The 15,616-nt window shown below is 52.0% G+C and overlaps 1 protein-coding gene across 32 annotated transcripts in view; it reads left to right on the forward strand.

The window, feature by feature from the left end:
- epb41l2 (erythrocyte membrane protein band 4.1 like 2) overlaps nucleotides 1–15,616 on the forward strand; it is a 322,484-nt gene that overhangs the window by 264,770 nt on the left and 42,098 nt on the right. For all 32 annotated transcript variants that reach the window (XM_072499174.1, XM_072499167.1, XM_072499169.1 and 29 more), the window contains one exon: nucleotides 6,363–6,515. In XM_072499174.1, coding sequence (XP_072355275.1) covers nucleotides 6,363–6,515 — 153 coding nt within the window. The remainder of the gene's footprint in view (nucleotides 1–6,362; nucleotides 6,516–15,616) is intronic.

The following is a 15,616-nucleotide window of genomic DNA, read 5'->3' on the forward strand; positions in this document are numbered from 1 at the left end:
TTTCGGCCACTGCAGGCGCCGACAGTTCTGGCCTGGTATTCAATTGCTAATATGTTGCAATTGTTCCCGGGGATAGCCGATTTAACTGTGGATGTCTGAGTAGATTAGGTGTAAACAGTCCTGAATGCAACTGCGGATACCTGGGTTGATGGGCTGTTGATAGCCCTGAGTATCGATCTGGTCTACGTTCCCAGAGCTGAATATGCAAACCTGTCTGCAGCTGCCTGCTTGTGTCTTCTTGGCTGCTTTTCCCAGCAGTCTTTCGGGTTAGCCATTTTAAACTGGGTTTTGGCCAGATTAATCGGAACGCAGCCATTTTACATGGCTACAACCTGAAAACAAAGGCAGAAGCAACTAGGGTTGTCTGTGGGCAGCGTGCCTCTGAGATTACAAACAGAAAGTGAAAGAGAAATATCACGAGATAAAGGACACGATCGAACAGCCTCGTTGTGCCTGACCGGTAATGCAACGAGGGCCTGAAATCTTATGAGATGCCTCTTGCAAGATTTGCGATGCTTGGAATGCTTCTGTAAATCTAACGAGATTTCACGAGACATCATGAGGCGAGATCCAGATTTGCTTATTTAAGTGAGCAATTCAGCTCACCTAATATGTCGGAACCGAATTCTCCAAGGTTTGTGACTGAATGCCTGTGCCTGGGAGACCTCGCCATGGTGCTATTTGACACTGATCCACACAAATGCGGACCAGTCGTAACGGCACTCTAATAGAATAGAATCCCTACAGTGTAAAGGAGGCCATTTGGCACATCGTGTCTGCAACAGCCCCCTAAGAGCACCCTACTTAAGCCCAAGCTTCCACCCTGTCCCCGTAACCCAATAACTCCATCTAACCTTTTGGACACTAAGGGACTATTTAGCATGGCCAATCCACCTAACTTGCACATCTTTGGCCTGTGGGAGGAAACCGGAACACCCAGAAGAAACCCACGCAGACATGGGGAGAAAGGGCAAACTCCACACAGACAATTACCTGAGACCGGAATTGAACTTGGGTCCCTGGAACTGAGGCAGCAGTGCTAACACTGTGCTACTGGGTTGCCCTGAGGGACCTTCCAGGCTATCGGAGGGAGGCCCCTGGTGGTCGGGCTTTGGGCAGGGTGGTACCCGAGCACTCAAGCTGCCACCGGGCATCTTGGCATTGCCAGCCTGACAGTGAATCTGGACATCTTGGCATTGCCAGGTTGCCCATGCTGGGCATTGTGCCCGGGGGTGCCCTGTCCTTCTGAGGTGTGATGAGGAAGGGGCTTGAGGACCCATTAATAGGTGCGTTGGGGAGGTCCAGAGGGAAGAGGGGAGGGGTGTCAAGAGACCAGGGGAGCACCTGGAGGAAACCCATGCCGACACAGGGAGAACGTACAGACTCCGGACAGTCAGTGACCCAAGCAGGAATCGAACCTGGGACCCTGGTGCTATGAAGCAACAGTTCTAACCACTGGACTACAGTTAATGTTTAGTCAACGTTGCTCCCAGTTAGTCAGTTGCAATAAAAATCTTAACTTGAAATATTGCCATGCAGTTCCTTGATGTTGATCACTGAGAATTCAAATATCTTAAAGTTATCAGTCAACATGTGGATCATTACAAAATTTAGAGGTTAAAAATATTTACTTTATTGGAAGCCATTTAAACTTTTGAAACAAAGTACACTCCACCGACAAATTTTTGATATCTGTCCCTTAAATTTTTTTTTTTTAAGCACACTTGGTATGACATCCTGAAAGTAATTTTTATGAAATATTATTTATTAGGCAGCACCTCACCCTCCAGGAATATTGGGAATTCTTGCATGTAACGCCAAGATTTTGCATCCAATTATTTTAGCGACAGAAAATCCATACGCACCTGAATTCCTGATATATGCTCCTAATTGGCGAGACTTTGTGCTGTGAATTGATTTTGTAACATTATTGTTCCTGTTTTATGCTACAATGGCTCCATTTCATCCTGATTCAGTTTTGCGAAGATATATTTGGAGCACATTTTGCAGACTTTTCTATGTCACAAACATGTAATTATGATCTTACAGGTTTTAAGGACAACTGTTTTAAAGGCATGTTTATGTTTTCAAACCTTTACATTGAGCTTTATAGTCTTTATCAAAATGGAAGTATGGATATACAACATTACCTTCCGATGTTTATTCAGACCTCGTTAGACTCATCTCTGGAGCTGATTATGTTGAGTTATTTAAAAAATGCAAAGACCCATCCAGGGATGTCCATTGAATCTTTTAAATGTTTACTTCTGAGGGAACAGGAGACCGAAAGGGACTTCAAAGGACAACAACATAATTAACTTTATTACCTGGTGAACAGTGAAACAAAGCAGCCATTTTTGTGTTTTTTTAACTGTATGAAGGAGGCTGTAAGAAGCCATCCTGTGAGTCAGTGTGCCGAACCCCAGGAAGAACTCTTGAGAAACATCAATGAGAAGGTTCTTGATCAAGAGAGAACAAAGAGGAAAGTATTAAGAAATCAACTGATGTTCTGCCAAAAGAGTCCAGGTGCCAAAGGTGAGGGAACCAAAAAGAGGGAAAAACATACTTGACCTCATCCTCACCAATTTGCCTGCTGCAGGTGCATCTGTCCATGACCCTATCGGTAGAAGTGACCACCGCACAGTCCTTGTGGAGACAAAGTCCCATCTTCACGACTGCAGAACTACTAAACAGAACTTCAAGTTCAATCCCTTCACTTCGGACAAATGGAACTCCAGCAGGGGGCCCACAACAATATAGAAATCTCATTTTTATGTATCTTTTTCCTTTATCCGCATTTTAATAACTTTATCACTTTTGCCTGGGTAACTTTCAGCAATAAACTAACCCATCTTGTTTAAGACGAAAGCTAGTCTGCTAGGTTATTTTCAAATTGAACCACTCTGAAATTAAAAGGGGGTTGCATACACATACATTCTTAGCTCTTTAAGGCTACGCCTTTTACATGGTCGTAACATCTGCAATGCTGTATATTAAATCTAACTAATCTTACTTCAAATTAGTAACACATCATTTGGACTTTGGACAATTTCTGAAAGCGAGAACGTGAAAAAAAAACCTTCCATGCCAAATTATAAGGACGGAATATTTTTTAAGTGTTAAAAATAATGATGTGTAATAAGTTTGATCGTTCACTGTCTACCAACAATTCGGAATCATGTGCCTCCGTTAATTTACCCTGGAAATACATCTACTAGACTGTATAAAGCAAATAGTTTTTGATAGAGATGCTGCTATGATTGGAATAAGTCACAGAAGAAAAATTGTGTTTGACAAGTTATTTGGTGTTTTTTGAAGTGGTAGCTAATAGGGTGGATAAAGGGTAACAGTAAATGTATATGTGGATTTACAAAAGACATTTGATAAGGTGTCATGCAGAAATAGGGGCTCAGGGAGTTTGAGGTGAAATATTTGCATGGACAGAGCATTGGTTAAGGGATGGGAAACAATAGGAATAAATGGTGCTTTTTCAGCTTGGCAGCCTGTGAGTAGTGAAGTGATGGACGTGTCAGTTCTGAGGTCTCAACTATTTACAGTCAATATTAATGACTGGATGAAGAGACAGGGATATATGTATCTATATTTGCTGATACAAAATTAGGTGGGAAGTTAAGCTGTTGAGAGGACACAGAGGCTGAAAAGAGATGTAAACAGGTTAAGTGAGTGGGCAACAAGGCAGCAAATTGAGTATAATGTGGAGAGTGAGAGGTTATACACTTTTGCCATAAGACTAGAAAACCAGCATTTTTTTAAAGCATGTAACTATTGATGTTCAAAGAGATTTGGGTGTACTACAAGGAACAACAATTTATCTTACAGTTGCAGCAGGCAATTAAGAAAGAAAATGGCATTTAGGCCTTTATTGCAAGGAGGCTGAAGTAAAACAATATAAGAAGCCTGCTTATAATTGTATTGGCCTTTGGTGAGTCTACGGGCGTGATTGAACAGAAAGGTTTCTAAGGGCGCAGAGCTCAACGTAACCGTTAAGACTGTGGGAGAGGCCAAAATCAGAAACCGTGCCGGGGCCGATCGTTTTGCGATCTAACCTGCCCGCTCCCGTTTGCTAAATCAGGATGCCACCTTAGCGCGAAACCAATAATCACCACTTAAAGCCAATCTCCAGACAATTAAGGGGAACGACCCCCTATCTAACGGCCTCCTGTGATCTAACCGTCTCCCCAGCAAGTGGTCACGTACACCTTTTTAAAAACTTGGAGCTAGTGGAATGGCTGCTCAGGGGAGCTGGAGGTGGGCTGCCCTCGTTGTGGGGGGAGTCCCAGGGCTGGGGGGGTGGTGGGTGCCAAAGTGCCTGTGGATCTGCCATGCCACCCCCTGGATCAAATGTACCCAGAATAGGAGCAACCCCAATCCCTGCCTGTCTGAACCACCGACCAACCATAACTCTCACTGACCGCGGAGGCCTCTGGCTGCGCGGCTGAAGGCTAATGCAAATAAGGAATTGGCAATCATAGTTAAGTGAGCACTTCACAGCTCCCAAGTAGATTTCTGTGGTTAGGTATGCCATGTAGCATGCGGGAATTATTGCCTAGCATCCCACTCAGACCGTGATGCCTGGATACTGCCTGAACACTGCAGGAAGCAACACCACGGATGCAGCAGGTAACATCTGAAAACTCAGGGGCTGGGCCTCAGCACTCAGGACATGTCTGCGATCAGAGGGTGGGTGTGTGCACCAGGGAGGGGACATGGACAACAAGATGTCTGGGCAGCAGGATTCTCTGCCATCAATGGGGTATCCCAGGTCTAGGAGGCAATAAATGGCATTCATGTCACCTTGTGCGCAGCGGGCTGTCGGAGAGTGCCCTCCATCACCAGGAAGGGGTTCCACACCTTGAACTCCACTTGTGTGTGACCACCACATGCAAATCATGCACATGCGTGCACGCTTCCCAGGGAGTGTGCACAACAGCTACATCTTGGGCAGTTGGAGATCCCCGGCCTTTTCGAGGACCACCTCAGGATGGCCAGTTGACGTGTGTGTGTGTGTGTGGGGGTGGGGGTGTGTGTGGGTGGGGGTGTGTGTGGGGGTGGGGGGGTGGGTGGGGGGGGGGTGTGGGGGTGGATGGGTGGTACCCGCTGGGGACCTAGCTATGGAGGCCAGTGCCCAATGCGGCAACATGCTGGTGGTTGAGGGAAAGGAACATGCAACCACCTTTGAGGAGGACGACGAGCCCGCGGAGGACCCGCAGAACCAACTGGAATGGGGACTATGGGGAGGGGCAATGGGGTGGTGGGGGAGGAATGGGATGGGGAAACGGGGAGTAAGGGGCATGGCTGCGAGCTGTGTGGGGTTGGCTGTGCATGACCGGTTTATGTGCTGTTCTCCCTTGTCAGCATGGGCTGGTGAGCGCAGTCCTAACGAATCAGCCAATGGGATCATCATTTGTGACATGAAGCCTGTGGGGCATGTGGACCAATTAACGTTTTCTAGCAGTGACGGCCTGGCCGGGACGAGCATCTGGAAACACGCAATCATTCGTGCTCACTACCACACTTGGATACTTTTCCATTAAATCACAGCCACGGCCATTGTGTGAAATTCTGGCCTCCATATTTAAAGAGCATCCATGGGATGCAAAGGTTCAGTAAATTGACCCTGGAAGGAGAGGATTGGCCTATCACAAGATGCTGAGTAAATTGTATCCATATTTTCTAGAGTTTGGACGAAAGGTCTTCTCATCGAAATATTCATGTCTTTCAAGGGACTAGACAGGGTAGACAAAGATTGTTTCCCCTGGCTGGAGAATGCAGAACAAGGTGGCACTGTTTCAGGAAAAAGGCTGATCTTTTAGAACTGAGACGAGGAGAAATTTCTTCATTCAATAGGGTTCTGTATCTTAGAATTCTCTACCCCAGAGGGCTGTAGATGCGGCATTACTGAATAGGTTTAAAATTCAGACATCGATTTTTCTAGGAAAAAAGGGATATGGGAAGCGGACAGGAAAATGGAGATGAAGCCCAAGATCAGCAATGATCACACCAAATGTTGCAGCAGGCTTGAAAGGCCATATGGCCTTCTGTTCTTATTTCCTATATTCATATTACATAATATAGCTGCCATTGGTTTTAGCAGAGCATTGAGTAAACATTAAATGCAACTAAGGCAAGAATAATTTTCTATGGATCATATCCTCCTCCAGTTATCCAGTAATTTAAAAGGACACATTCATAAAATCATTCTATTCTGGAGATTCTTGTATTGCTCATGAGTTATAGTTATCTGCCAATTAATTTAGAAAATTCTCCTTTGGTATGCTGAAGCTTTCACGTGACATGTTGATATGTTTTTTAATGTTATTTTTCTGTTGCATTTTAAATAGGATTCAGAAGGAGTAGATATTATGTTGGGCATATGTGCGAATGGACTGCTCATCTACAAGGATCGTCTCCGAATTAACCGCTTTGCTTGGCCAAAAATTCTTAAAATTTCTTACAAACGAAGCAATTTTTATATTAAAATCCGACCTGGAGAGGTAAGAATTTATCCAAACGTCAATTTGACATAGAGTTAGATTTCACATTAATTTATTTAAGACTGACGGGATGCGAATTAAAAGAAGAATGGATTGCAATTAATAATTTGAGCAAGGTTCATGTTCCATTCAATTTGACTGTAACAACAGTACACTCTGAGGAAGAGGGTGGGACCAGCGGAGACCTCCTACAATGTTGGAAATACACAGGGAGCTGCCAAAGTGGTTGGCAAAGCATCCACCTAACTTTTGTTTTTTCCAGTATAGAAGGTACTGGACTATGAGCAGTACTAAATTAGAAAAAATGCATGTAATTGTCATCACAAATGGAAGAGGCTCTGTCTGGAATTGCTATCAGTGGAGTTAAATGGACTGGTGTTGTACATCTGGCAGTTGTATAGGTAGTAGGACAGAGAAAGGAAGGCAAGGTATTGCAAGGGCATTCCATAAAGAGAGGTGGAAAAAATGTGCATGTGGTACCAGAGAACCATACAATTCCTACAGGGCAGAGGGAGGCCATTTGACCCACTGTGTCTACACTGGCGGGAGCGCCCTAACTAGGCCCACTCCCCGCCCTACCTAGGCCCATGCCCCCGCCCTACCTAGGCCCACGCCCCCGCCCTACCTAGGCCCACGCCCCCGCCCTACCTAGGCCCACGCCCCCGCCCTACCTAGGCCCACGCCCCCGCCCTACCTAGGCCCACGCCCCCGCCCTACCTAGGCCCACGCCCCCGCCCTACCTAGGCCCACGCCCCCGCCCTACCTAGGCCCACGCCCCCGCCCTACCTAGGCCCACGCCCCCGCCCTACCTAGGCCCACGCCCCCGCCCTACCTAGGCCCACGCCCCCGCCCTACCTAGGCCCACGCCCCCGCCCTACCTAGGCCCACGCCCCCGCCCTACCTAGGCCCACGCCCCCGCCCTACCTAGGCCCACGCCCCCGCCCTACCTAGGCCCACGCCCCCGCCCTACCTAGGCCCACTGCCCCTCCCTACCTAGGACCCCGCCCTACCTAGGCCCACGCCACTGCCCTACCTAGGCCCACTCCCCCACCCTACCTAGGCCCACTCCCCCACCCTACCCAGGCCCACTCCCCTGCCCTACCTAGGCCCACGCCCCCTCCCTACCTAGGCCCCTGTCCTACCTAGGCCACCCCCCCCCCGCCCTACCTAGGCCCACTACCACGCCCTACCTAGGCCCACTCCCCCGCCCAACTAGGCCCACTCCCCCGCCCAACTAGGCCCACTCCCCCGCCCTACCTAGGCCAACTCCCCCGCCCCTGCCCTACCGAGGCCCACACCCCCACCCTATCTAGGCCCACGCCCCTGCCCTACCTAAGCCCACGCCCCCGCCCTACCTAGGCCCACGCCCCCACCCTACCTAGGCCCACGCCCCTGCCCTACCTAGGCCCACGCCCCCGCCCTACCTAGGCCCACTCCCCCGGGTTACCTAGGCCCACTCCCCCGGGTTACCTAGGCCCACTCCCCCGGGTTACCTAGGCCCACTCCCCCGGGTTACCTAGGCCCACTCCCCCGGGTTACCTAGGCCCACTCCCCCGGGTTACCTAGGCCCACTCCCCCGGGTTACCTAGGCCCACTCCCCCGGGTTACCTAGGCCCACTCCCCCGCCCTACCTAGGCCCACTCCCCCGCCCTACCTAGGCCCACTCCCCCGCCCTACCTAGGCCCACTCCCCCGCCCTACCTAGGCCCACTCCCCCGCCCTACCTAGGCCCACTCCCCCGCCCTACCTAGGCCCACTCCCCCGCCCTACCTAGGCCCACTCCCCCGCCCTACCTAGGCCCACTCCCCCGCCCTACCTAGGCCCACTCCCCCGCCCTACCTAGGCCCACTCCCCCGCCCTACCTAGGCCCACTCCCCCGCCCTACCTAGGCCCACTCCCCCGCCCTACCCAGGCCCACTCCCCCGCCCTACCCAGGCCCACTCCCCCGCCCTACCTAGGCCCACTCCCCCGCCCTACCTAGGCCCACTCCCCCGCCCTACCTAGGCCCATTCCCCCGCCCTACCTAGGCCCACTCCCCCGCCCTACCTAGGCCCACTCCCCCGCCCTACCTAGGCCCACTCCCCCGCCCTACCTAGGCCCACTCCCCCGCCCTACCTAGGCCCACTCCCCCGCCCTACCTAGGCCCACTCCCCCGCCCTACCTAGGCCCACTCCCCCGCCCTACCTAGGCCCACTCCCCCGCCCTACCTAGGCCCACTCCCCCGCCCTACCTAGGCCCACTCCCCTGCCCTACCTAGGCCCACGCCCCCTCCCTACCTAGGCCCCTGTCCTACCTAGGCCCCCCCCCCCCCCCCCCGCCCTACCTAGGCCCACTACCACGCCCTACCTAGGCCCACTCCCCCGCCCTACCTAGGCCAACTCCCCCTGTCCCTGCCCTACCTAGGCCCACGCCCCCACCCTATCTAGGCCCACGCCCCTGCCCTACCTAAGCCCACGCCCCCGCCCTACCTAGGCCCACTCCCCCGCCCTACCTAGGCCCACTCCCCCGCCCTACCTAGGCCCACTCCCCCGCCCTACCTAGGCCCACTCCCCCGCCCTACCTAGGCCCACTCCCCCGCCCTACCTAGGCCCACTCCCCCGGGTTACCTAGGCCCACTCCCCCGGGTTACCTAGGCCCACTCCCCCGGGTTACCTAGGCCCACTCCCCCGCCCTACCTAGGCCCACTCCCCCGCCCTACCCAGGCCCACTCCCCCGCCCTACCTAGGCCCACTCCCCCGGGTTACCTAGGCCCACTCCCCCGGGTTACCTAGGCCCACTCCCCCGGGTTACCTAGGCCCACTCCCCCGGGTTACCTAGGCCCACTCCCCCGCCCTACCTAGGCCCACTCCCCCGCCCTACCCAGGCCCACTCCCCCGCGTTAGCCAGGCCCACTCCCCCGCGTTAGCCAGGCCCACTCCCCCGCGTTAGCCAGGCCCACTCCCCCGCGTTAGCCAGGCCCACTCCCCCGCGTTAGCCAGGCCCACTCCCCCGCGTTAGCCAGGCCCACTCCCCCGCGTTAGCCAGGCCCACTCCCCCGCGTTAGCCAGGCCCACTCCCCCGCGTTAGTCAGGCCCACTCCCCCGCGTTACCCAGGCCCACTCCCCCGCGTTACCCAGGCCCACTCCCCCGCGTTACCCAGGCCCACTCCCCCGCGTTACCCAGGCCCACTCCCCCGCGTTACCCAGGCCCACTCCCCCGCCCTACCTAGGCCCACTCTCCCGCGTTACCTCGGCCCACTCCCCCGCGTTACCTCGGCCCACTCCCCCGCGTTACCTCGGCCCACTCCCCCGCCCTACCTAGGCCCACTCCCCCGCCCTACCTAGGCCCACTCCCCCGCCCTACCTAGGCCCACTCCCCCGCCCTACCTAGGCCCACTCCCCCGCCCTACCTAGGCCCACTCCCCCGCCCTACCTAGGCCCACTCCCCCGCCCTACCTAGGCCCACTCCCCCGCCCTACCTGGGCCCACTCCCCTGGGTTACCTGGGCCCACTCTCCTGGGTTACCTGGGCCCAGTCCCCTGGGTTACCTAGGCCTACTCCCCCGCATTACTTAGGCCCACTCCCCCGCATTACTTAGGCCCACTCCCCTGCGTTACCTAGGCCCACTCCCCCGCGTTACCTAGGCCCACTCCCCCGCGTTACCTAGGCCCACTCCCCCGCCCTACCTAGGCCCACTGTCCCGCGTTACCTCGGCCCACTCCCCCGCGTTACCTCGGCCCACTCCCCCGCCCTACCTAGGCCCACTCCCCCGCCCTACCTAGGCCCCCTCCCCCGCCCTATCTAGGCCCACTCCCCCACCCTACCTAGGCCCACTCCCCCGCCCTACCTAGGCCCACTCCCCCTGGTTACCTAGGCCCACTCCCCTGGGTTACCTGGGCCCACTCCCCTGGGTTACCTGGGCCCAGTCCCCTGGGTTACCTAGGCCTACTCCCCCGCATTACTTTGGCCCACTCCCCTGCGTTACCTAGGCCCACTCCCCCGCGTTACCTAGGCCCACTCCCCCACACCAGATAGCGAGAACCTGTTCCCACTCGTAAAAGGATCAAGGAAGCACAGTTTTTAGTGATTTGCGAGAGAGGTAAATGTGATGTGAGAAAAAAACTTCTTCACACGAGTTGTTTGGATCTGGAATCCACTGCCTGAAAATGTGGTGAAGATAGGTTCAATTGAGGCATTCAGTAGTACATGAGATGATTACTTCTTCACACAACGAGTTGTTCAGGTCTGGAATCCACTGCCTGGAAGTGTGGTGGAGGCAGGTTCACTTGAGGAATTCAAGAGCGCATGAGATAATTACTTGAATAGAAACAAGGTGCAGGGAGGGGTATGGGGAAAAGGCATGGGCATGACACTAAGTCACGGTGCTTGTTTGGAGAACCGGTGCAAACACGATGTGCCAAATGGTCTCCTTCTGCTCCGTAACAATTCTGTGATTCAAATCATGAAAGTTATTGGTCTCTACTGAGAACACAATGGTGGGGATTGGATAATGAGATGGAATACAACCTTGAGGTGAAGAAATTGGTTCAGTAACTCAAGAAACAATGGACAGAAACTTGCCACATCTGACATTTTTCTGCCATCAGAACCAAAAGCGAGTCCCGACTCCAGTGGTGTCTGCTGGCTGCATAGCACTGCAATATTAATAGGAGGTAGCCAATTACGATGTGGCTTTCGCCTTCGTCATCCAATTAAGGACAGCGTGCGAGTCAATGAGGCGGGAAGTCGAATCAGAGGGGCTGAAGCTATTGGCAGCCGGATGAACCTCTGAAGCTAGAAGCTGCTGAAGCTCACCTGATGAAGGAGCTGCGGTGCGAAAGCTCGTGATTTCAAACAAACCTGTTGGACTTTAACCTGGTGTTGTAAGACTTCTTACTGTGCCCACCCCAGTCCAACACCGGCATTTCCACATCATGGCAGCTGAAGATGGTGGAGAAGCATGAGGATCTCTCGAAATGGAATGGCTCTCTGAGCATGTGCAAAATTTTTAATGAAGCATGGTCACAACTGGCAGACCATCATTGTGGAGAAAGAATCCCTCAAGATTACTCACTGCTACTCCTGTGTCGCTCTGATCGCCATGGCTTGAGGTATGGGAGATTTTAGATGAGGGCTCGATGATCTCCCAGCCTGCCATCAGGAAGCCCCTACCAGGTGTCTGCTAAACCTCGGCCTCAGCAAGGGACATGCCTGACGTCAGAACATTCCTATGGAAGAGACTTTCTCCCTGCTCAGTCCACCAAACCCCTGAAGTGGGCCAAATTGACAGTCTGCCTCTTCCATATTGACCCCTTCTCTGGCAAGAAAGCTTTGAGGTCAGAGCGCATAGATTGCTGAGCCAATGTTCTATCTTCAGATTTTTCTCTTGGCACTGCCTCCAACCATGCCTCCGTGGTTTGGGAAGCTTCTGTCTAACTGGTCTACCAGAATAATTCCAGTTATTTGTCTTGAGCAGGAGGCCGAGATGTGGTGTGAAGGGTTCCAGAGCGAGATTTGAAATATTACACGAGGTAGATTTCCAGAAGAGATGAAATCAGTTTCGGTATGAGAAATATACTAAACAACTGTCACAGGAACGATGGACTGAATGGTTTCCTCTACAAAATAAAGCACTTGCATTCATATGGGCAGCACGGTAGCACAAGTGGCTAGCACTGTAGCTTCACAGCGCCAGGGTCCCAGGTTCGATTCCCCGCTGGGTCACTGTCTGTGCGGAGTCTGCACGTTCTCCCCGTGTCTGCGTGGGTTTCCTCCGGGTGCTCCGGTTTCCTCCCACAGTCCAAAGATGTGCAGATTAGGCGGATTGGCCACGATAAATTGCCCTTAGTGACCAAAAAGGTTAGGAGGGGTTATTGGGTTACGGGGATAGGGTGGAAGTGAGGGCTTAAGTGGGTCGGTGCAGACTCGATGGGCTGAATGGCCTCCTTCTGCACTGTATGTTCTATGTTCTATATGATGCCTCATCATACCAATGGGACTAAAATGCTCCACAACCATTTTTAAATGCAGCTGCTGGTGCATAGGCAAATATGATGGCTGATTTGTAAGCCAAGATCCCACAAGCAGCAGATGACAAAAGTCCAGCTAATCTAGTTTTTGTGGTATCCATTAACGCAGAATACCTTGTCCTTTTAAAAATATGGATTTCTTTATACCCATGTAAGCAGAAAGATGTGGCCACATTTTAACATCTCAATGGAAAGACAGCACCTTAAATGAATGCCCCAAATTATCAAACCAGGTTATATACTCAAATTCATAATTGGAATCGTAGAATCCCTACAATGCAAAAGGAGGCCATTCAGCCCATCAGGTCTGCATCAACCCTCTGAAAGAGCACCCTACCTAGGCCTACAACCCCATCCCCATAACCCCACCTAACCTTTGGACACCAAGGGTAATTTTAACATGGCCAATCCACCTAATCTGCAATCTTTGGACTGTGGGAAGAAATTGGAGCACCCGGAGGAAACTCATGCAGACACTGGGAGAACATGCAAACTCCACACAGGCAGTCACTCAAGATCGGAATTGAACCTCGGTCCTTGGTGCTGTGAGGCAGTGCTAACCACTGTACCGCATGAATTGACAGCTTTGTGACTCCAGATGAAAGTGCTATCAGAGGGCAGCACGGTGGTGCAGTGCGTCAGCACTGCGGCCTCACGGCGCCGAGGTCCCAGGTTCAATCCCGGCTCTGGGTCACTGTTTGTGTGAAGTTTGCACATTCTCCCTGTGTTTGCATGAGTTTTGCCCCCACAACCCAAAATGCCAATGTATCAATGCCACCTGCTCCAACAGCCCTGGACACACCCATACCCACTATTACAGCCTCAGAGGTAAGAGCTGCCTTCTTGAAAGTGAATCCGCAGGGGCAGCACGGTGGCGCAGAGGTTAGCATTGCTGCCTCACGGCATCGAGGTCCCAGGTTCGATCCCGGCTCTGGGTCACTGTCCGTGTGGAGTTTGCACATTCTCCCGTGTTTGCGTGGGTTTCACCCCCACAACCGAAAGATGTGCAGGGTAGGTGGATTGGCCACGCTAAATTGCCCCTTAATTGGAAAAAATGAATTGGGTCCTCTAAATTTATTTTTAAAAAAGGTGAATCCGCGGAAAGCGACGGGCCCCGACCGAGTCCCTGGGCGAGCACTCGGAGCCTGCGCAGACCAGCTGGCGAGTGTATTCACAGATATCTTCACCACCTCACTCCTCCGCTCTGAGGTCCCCACCTCCTTCAAGAAGACCACCATAACACCAGTACCAAAGAAGAATAAGGTAGCCTGCCTCAACGACTACCGACCGGTGGCCCTGACATCTGTTATCATGAAATACTTCGAGCGGCTAGTCATGAGATGGATCACTGCCAGCCTCCCAGACGGTCTCGATCCACTGCAGTTTGCCTATCACTGCAATTGGTCCACAGCAAATGCTGGCTCTACAATCAACACTCGAACACCTCGACAACAAGGACACCTATGTAAGACTGATGTTCATCGACTACAGCCTTCAACACCATTATCCCGACAAGACTAATAACCAAACTCTGCAACCTTGGACTTGTCCCCTCCCTGTGCAGCTGGATCCTCAATTTACTCACCAACCGACCACAATCTGTCAGAATAGGCAACAGCATCTCCTCCACAATAGTCCTCAACACCGGAGCCCCGCGAGTATGTGTGCTCAGTTTTCTACTGTACTCCCTATACACCATGACTGTGTGGCAAGATTTAACTCCAATTCAATCTATAAGTTTGCGGATGATACGACTGTGGTGGGCCTTATCTCAAACAACAACGAATCAGACCACAGGAGGGAGATAAATCACTTGGTTGCATGGTGTACCGAAATGTTGGAAAGACCAAGGAACTGATCATCGACTTCAGGAAGCGTAGCACGACACACACTCCGGTCTGCAATGGCTCCGAAGTGGAGATGGTTGATAGCTTTAAGTTCCTGGGGGTCACCATCCTGGTCCACTCACGTTGATGAAACAGTCAAGAAAGCCTAACAACGTCTCTACTTCCTACGGAAACTAAAGAAATTTGCATGTCTGCATCGTCTCTCTCAAACTTCTACAGATGTACGACAGAGAGCATCCTATCCGGCTGCATCACAGCCTGGTATGGCAACAGTTCGGTCCAAGATCGCAAGAAACTGCAGAGTGTGGTGAACTCAGCCCAACGCATCACACAAGCCTGCCACCCCCACATTGATTCTGTATACACCTCCTGCTGCCTCAGGAAGGCAGACTGCATTATCAGAAACCCCTCCCACTCAGACATTGCTTTCTTCCAGACCCTTCCATCAGGCAGAAGGTTCAGAAGTCTGAAGACCCGCACATCCAGACATAGGAACAGCTTCTTCCCCACAGCTACAAGACTCCTCAACGACTCCCCCTCAGACTCATCTGTCCCCTGTAAGAATACTATTCACGACGCCCTATGCTGCTCTTGCTCATGTATTTGCTATGTTTGGCCCCTTGTTCCGCACTGTAACCGATCACTGTTTGTCGATGTACCATTTGTCAGTGTTCTCTGTTGATTATTCTTTTGTCTACGTACTGTGTACGTTCCCTCGGACGCAGAAAAATACTTCTCTGCACTTTGTACATGTGACAATAAATCAAATCAAGATGTGCAAGCTAGGTGGATTGGCCACTTTAAATTGCCCCTTAATTGGGAAAAAAAATGAATTGGGCACTCTAAATTTTTTTTTATAAAGAAAGTGCTACAGGCTGCATTTTATTCATTTACAGGATGTAGGTATCGCTGGTTAGTTGCCCTTCAGAATGTGGTGGTGTGTTGCCTTCTTGAACCACTGCAATCCTTCAGATGTAGGTACATCCACTGTGCTGTTAGGGGGGAGTTCCAGGATGTTGCCCCAGTGACAGTGAAAGAACAGCGATATATTTCCAAGTCAGGGTGGTGAGTGACTTTGAGGGTAATCTCTAGGTGGTGGGTTTCCAGGTATCTGCTGCTCTTGACCTTCTAAATGGTGGTGAACGTGGGTTTGGAAGTTGCTGTCTAAGGAACCTTGGTGAGTTACTGCAGTGCACCTTGTAGATGGTACACCGGGCTGCCACTGTTCGTCAATAGTAGAGGTTTTAA

Source organism: Scyliorhinus torazame, chromosome 4 (genome assembly GCF_047496885.1).
Source record: "Scyliorhinus torazame isolate Kashiwa2021f chromosome 4, sScyTor2.1, whole genome shotgun sequence".
Classification (NCBI taxonomy): domain Eukaryota; kingdom Metazoa; phylum Chordata; class Chondrichthyes; order Carcharhiniformes; family Scyliorhinidae; genus Scyliorhinus; species Scyliorhinus torazame.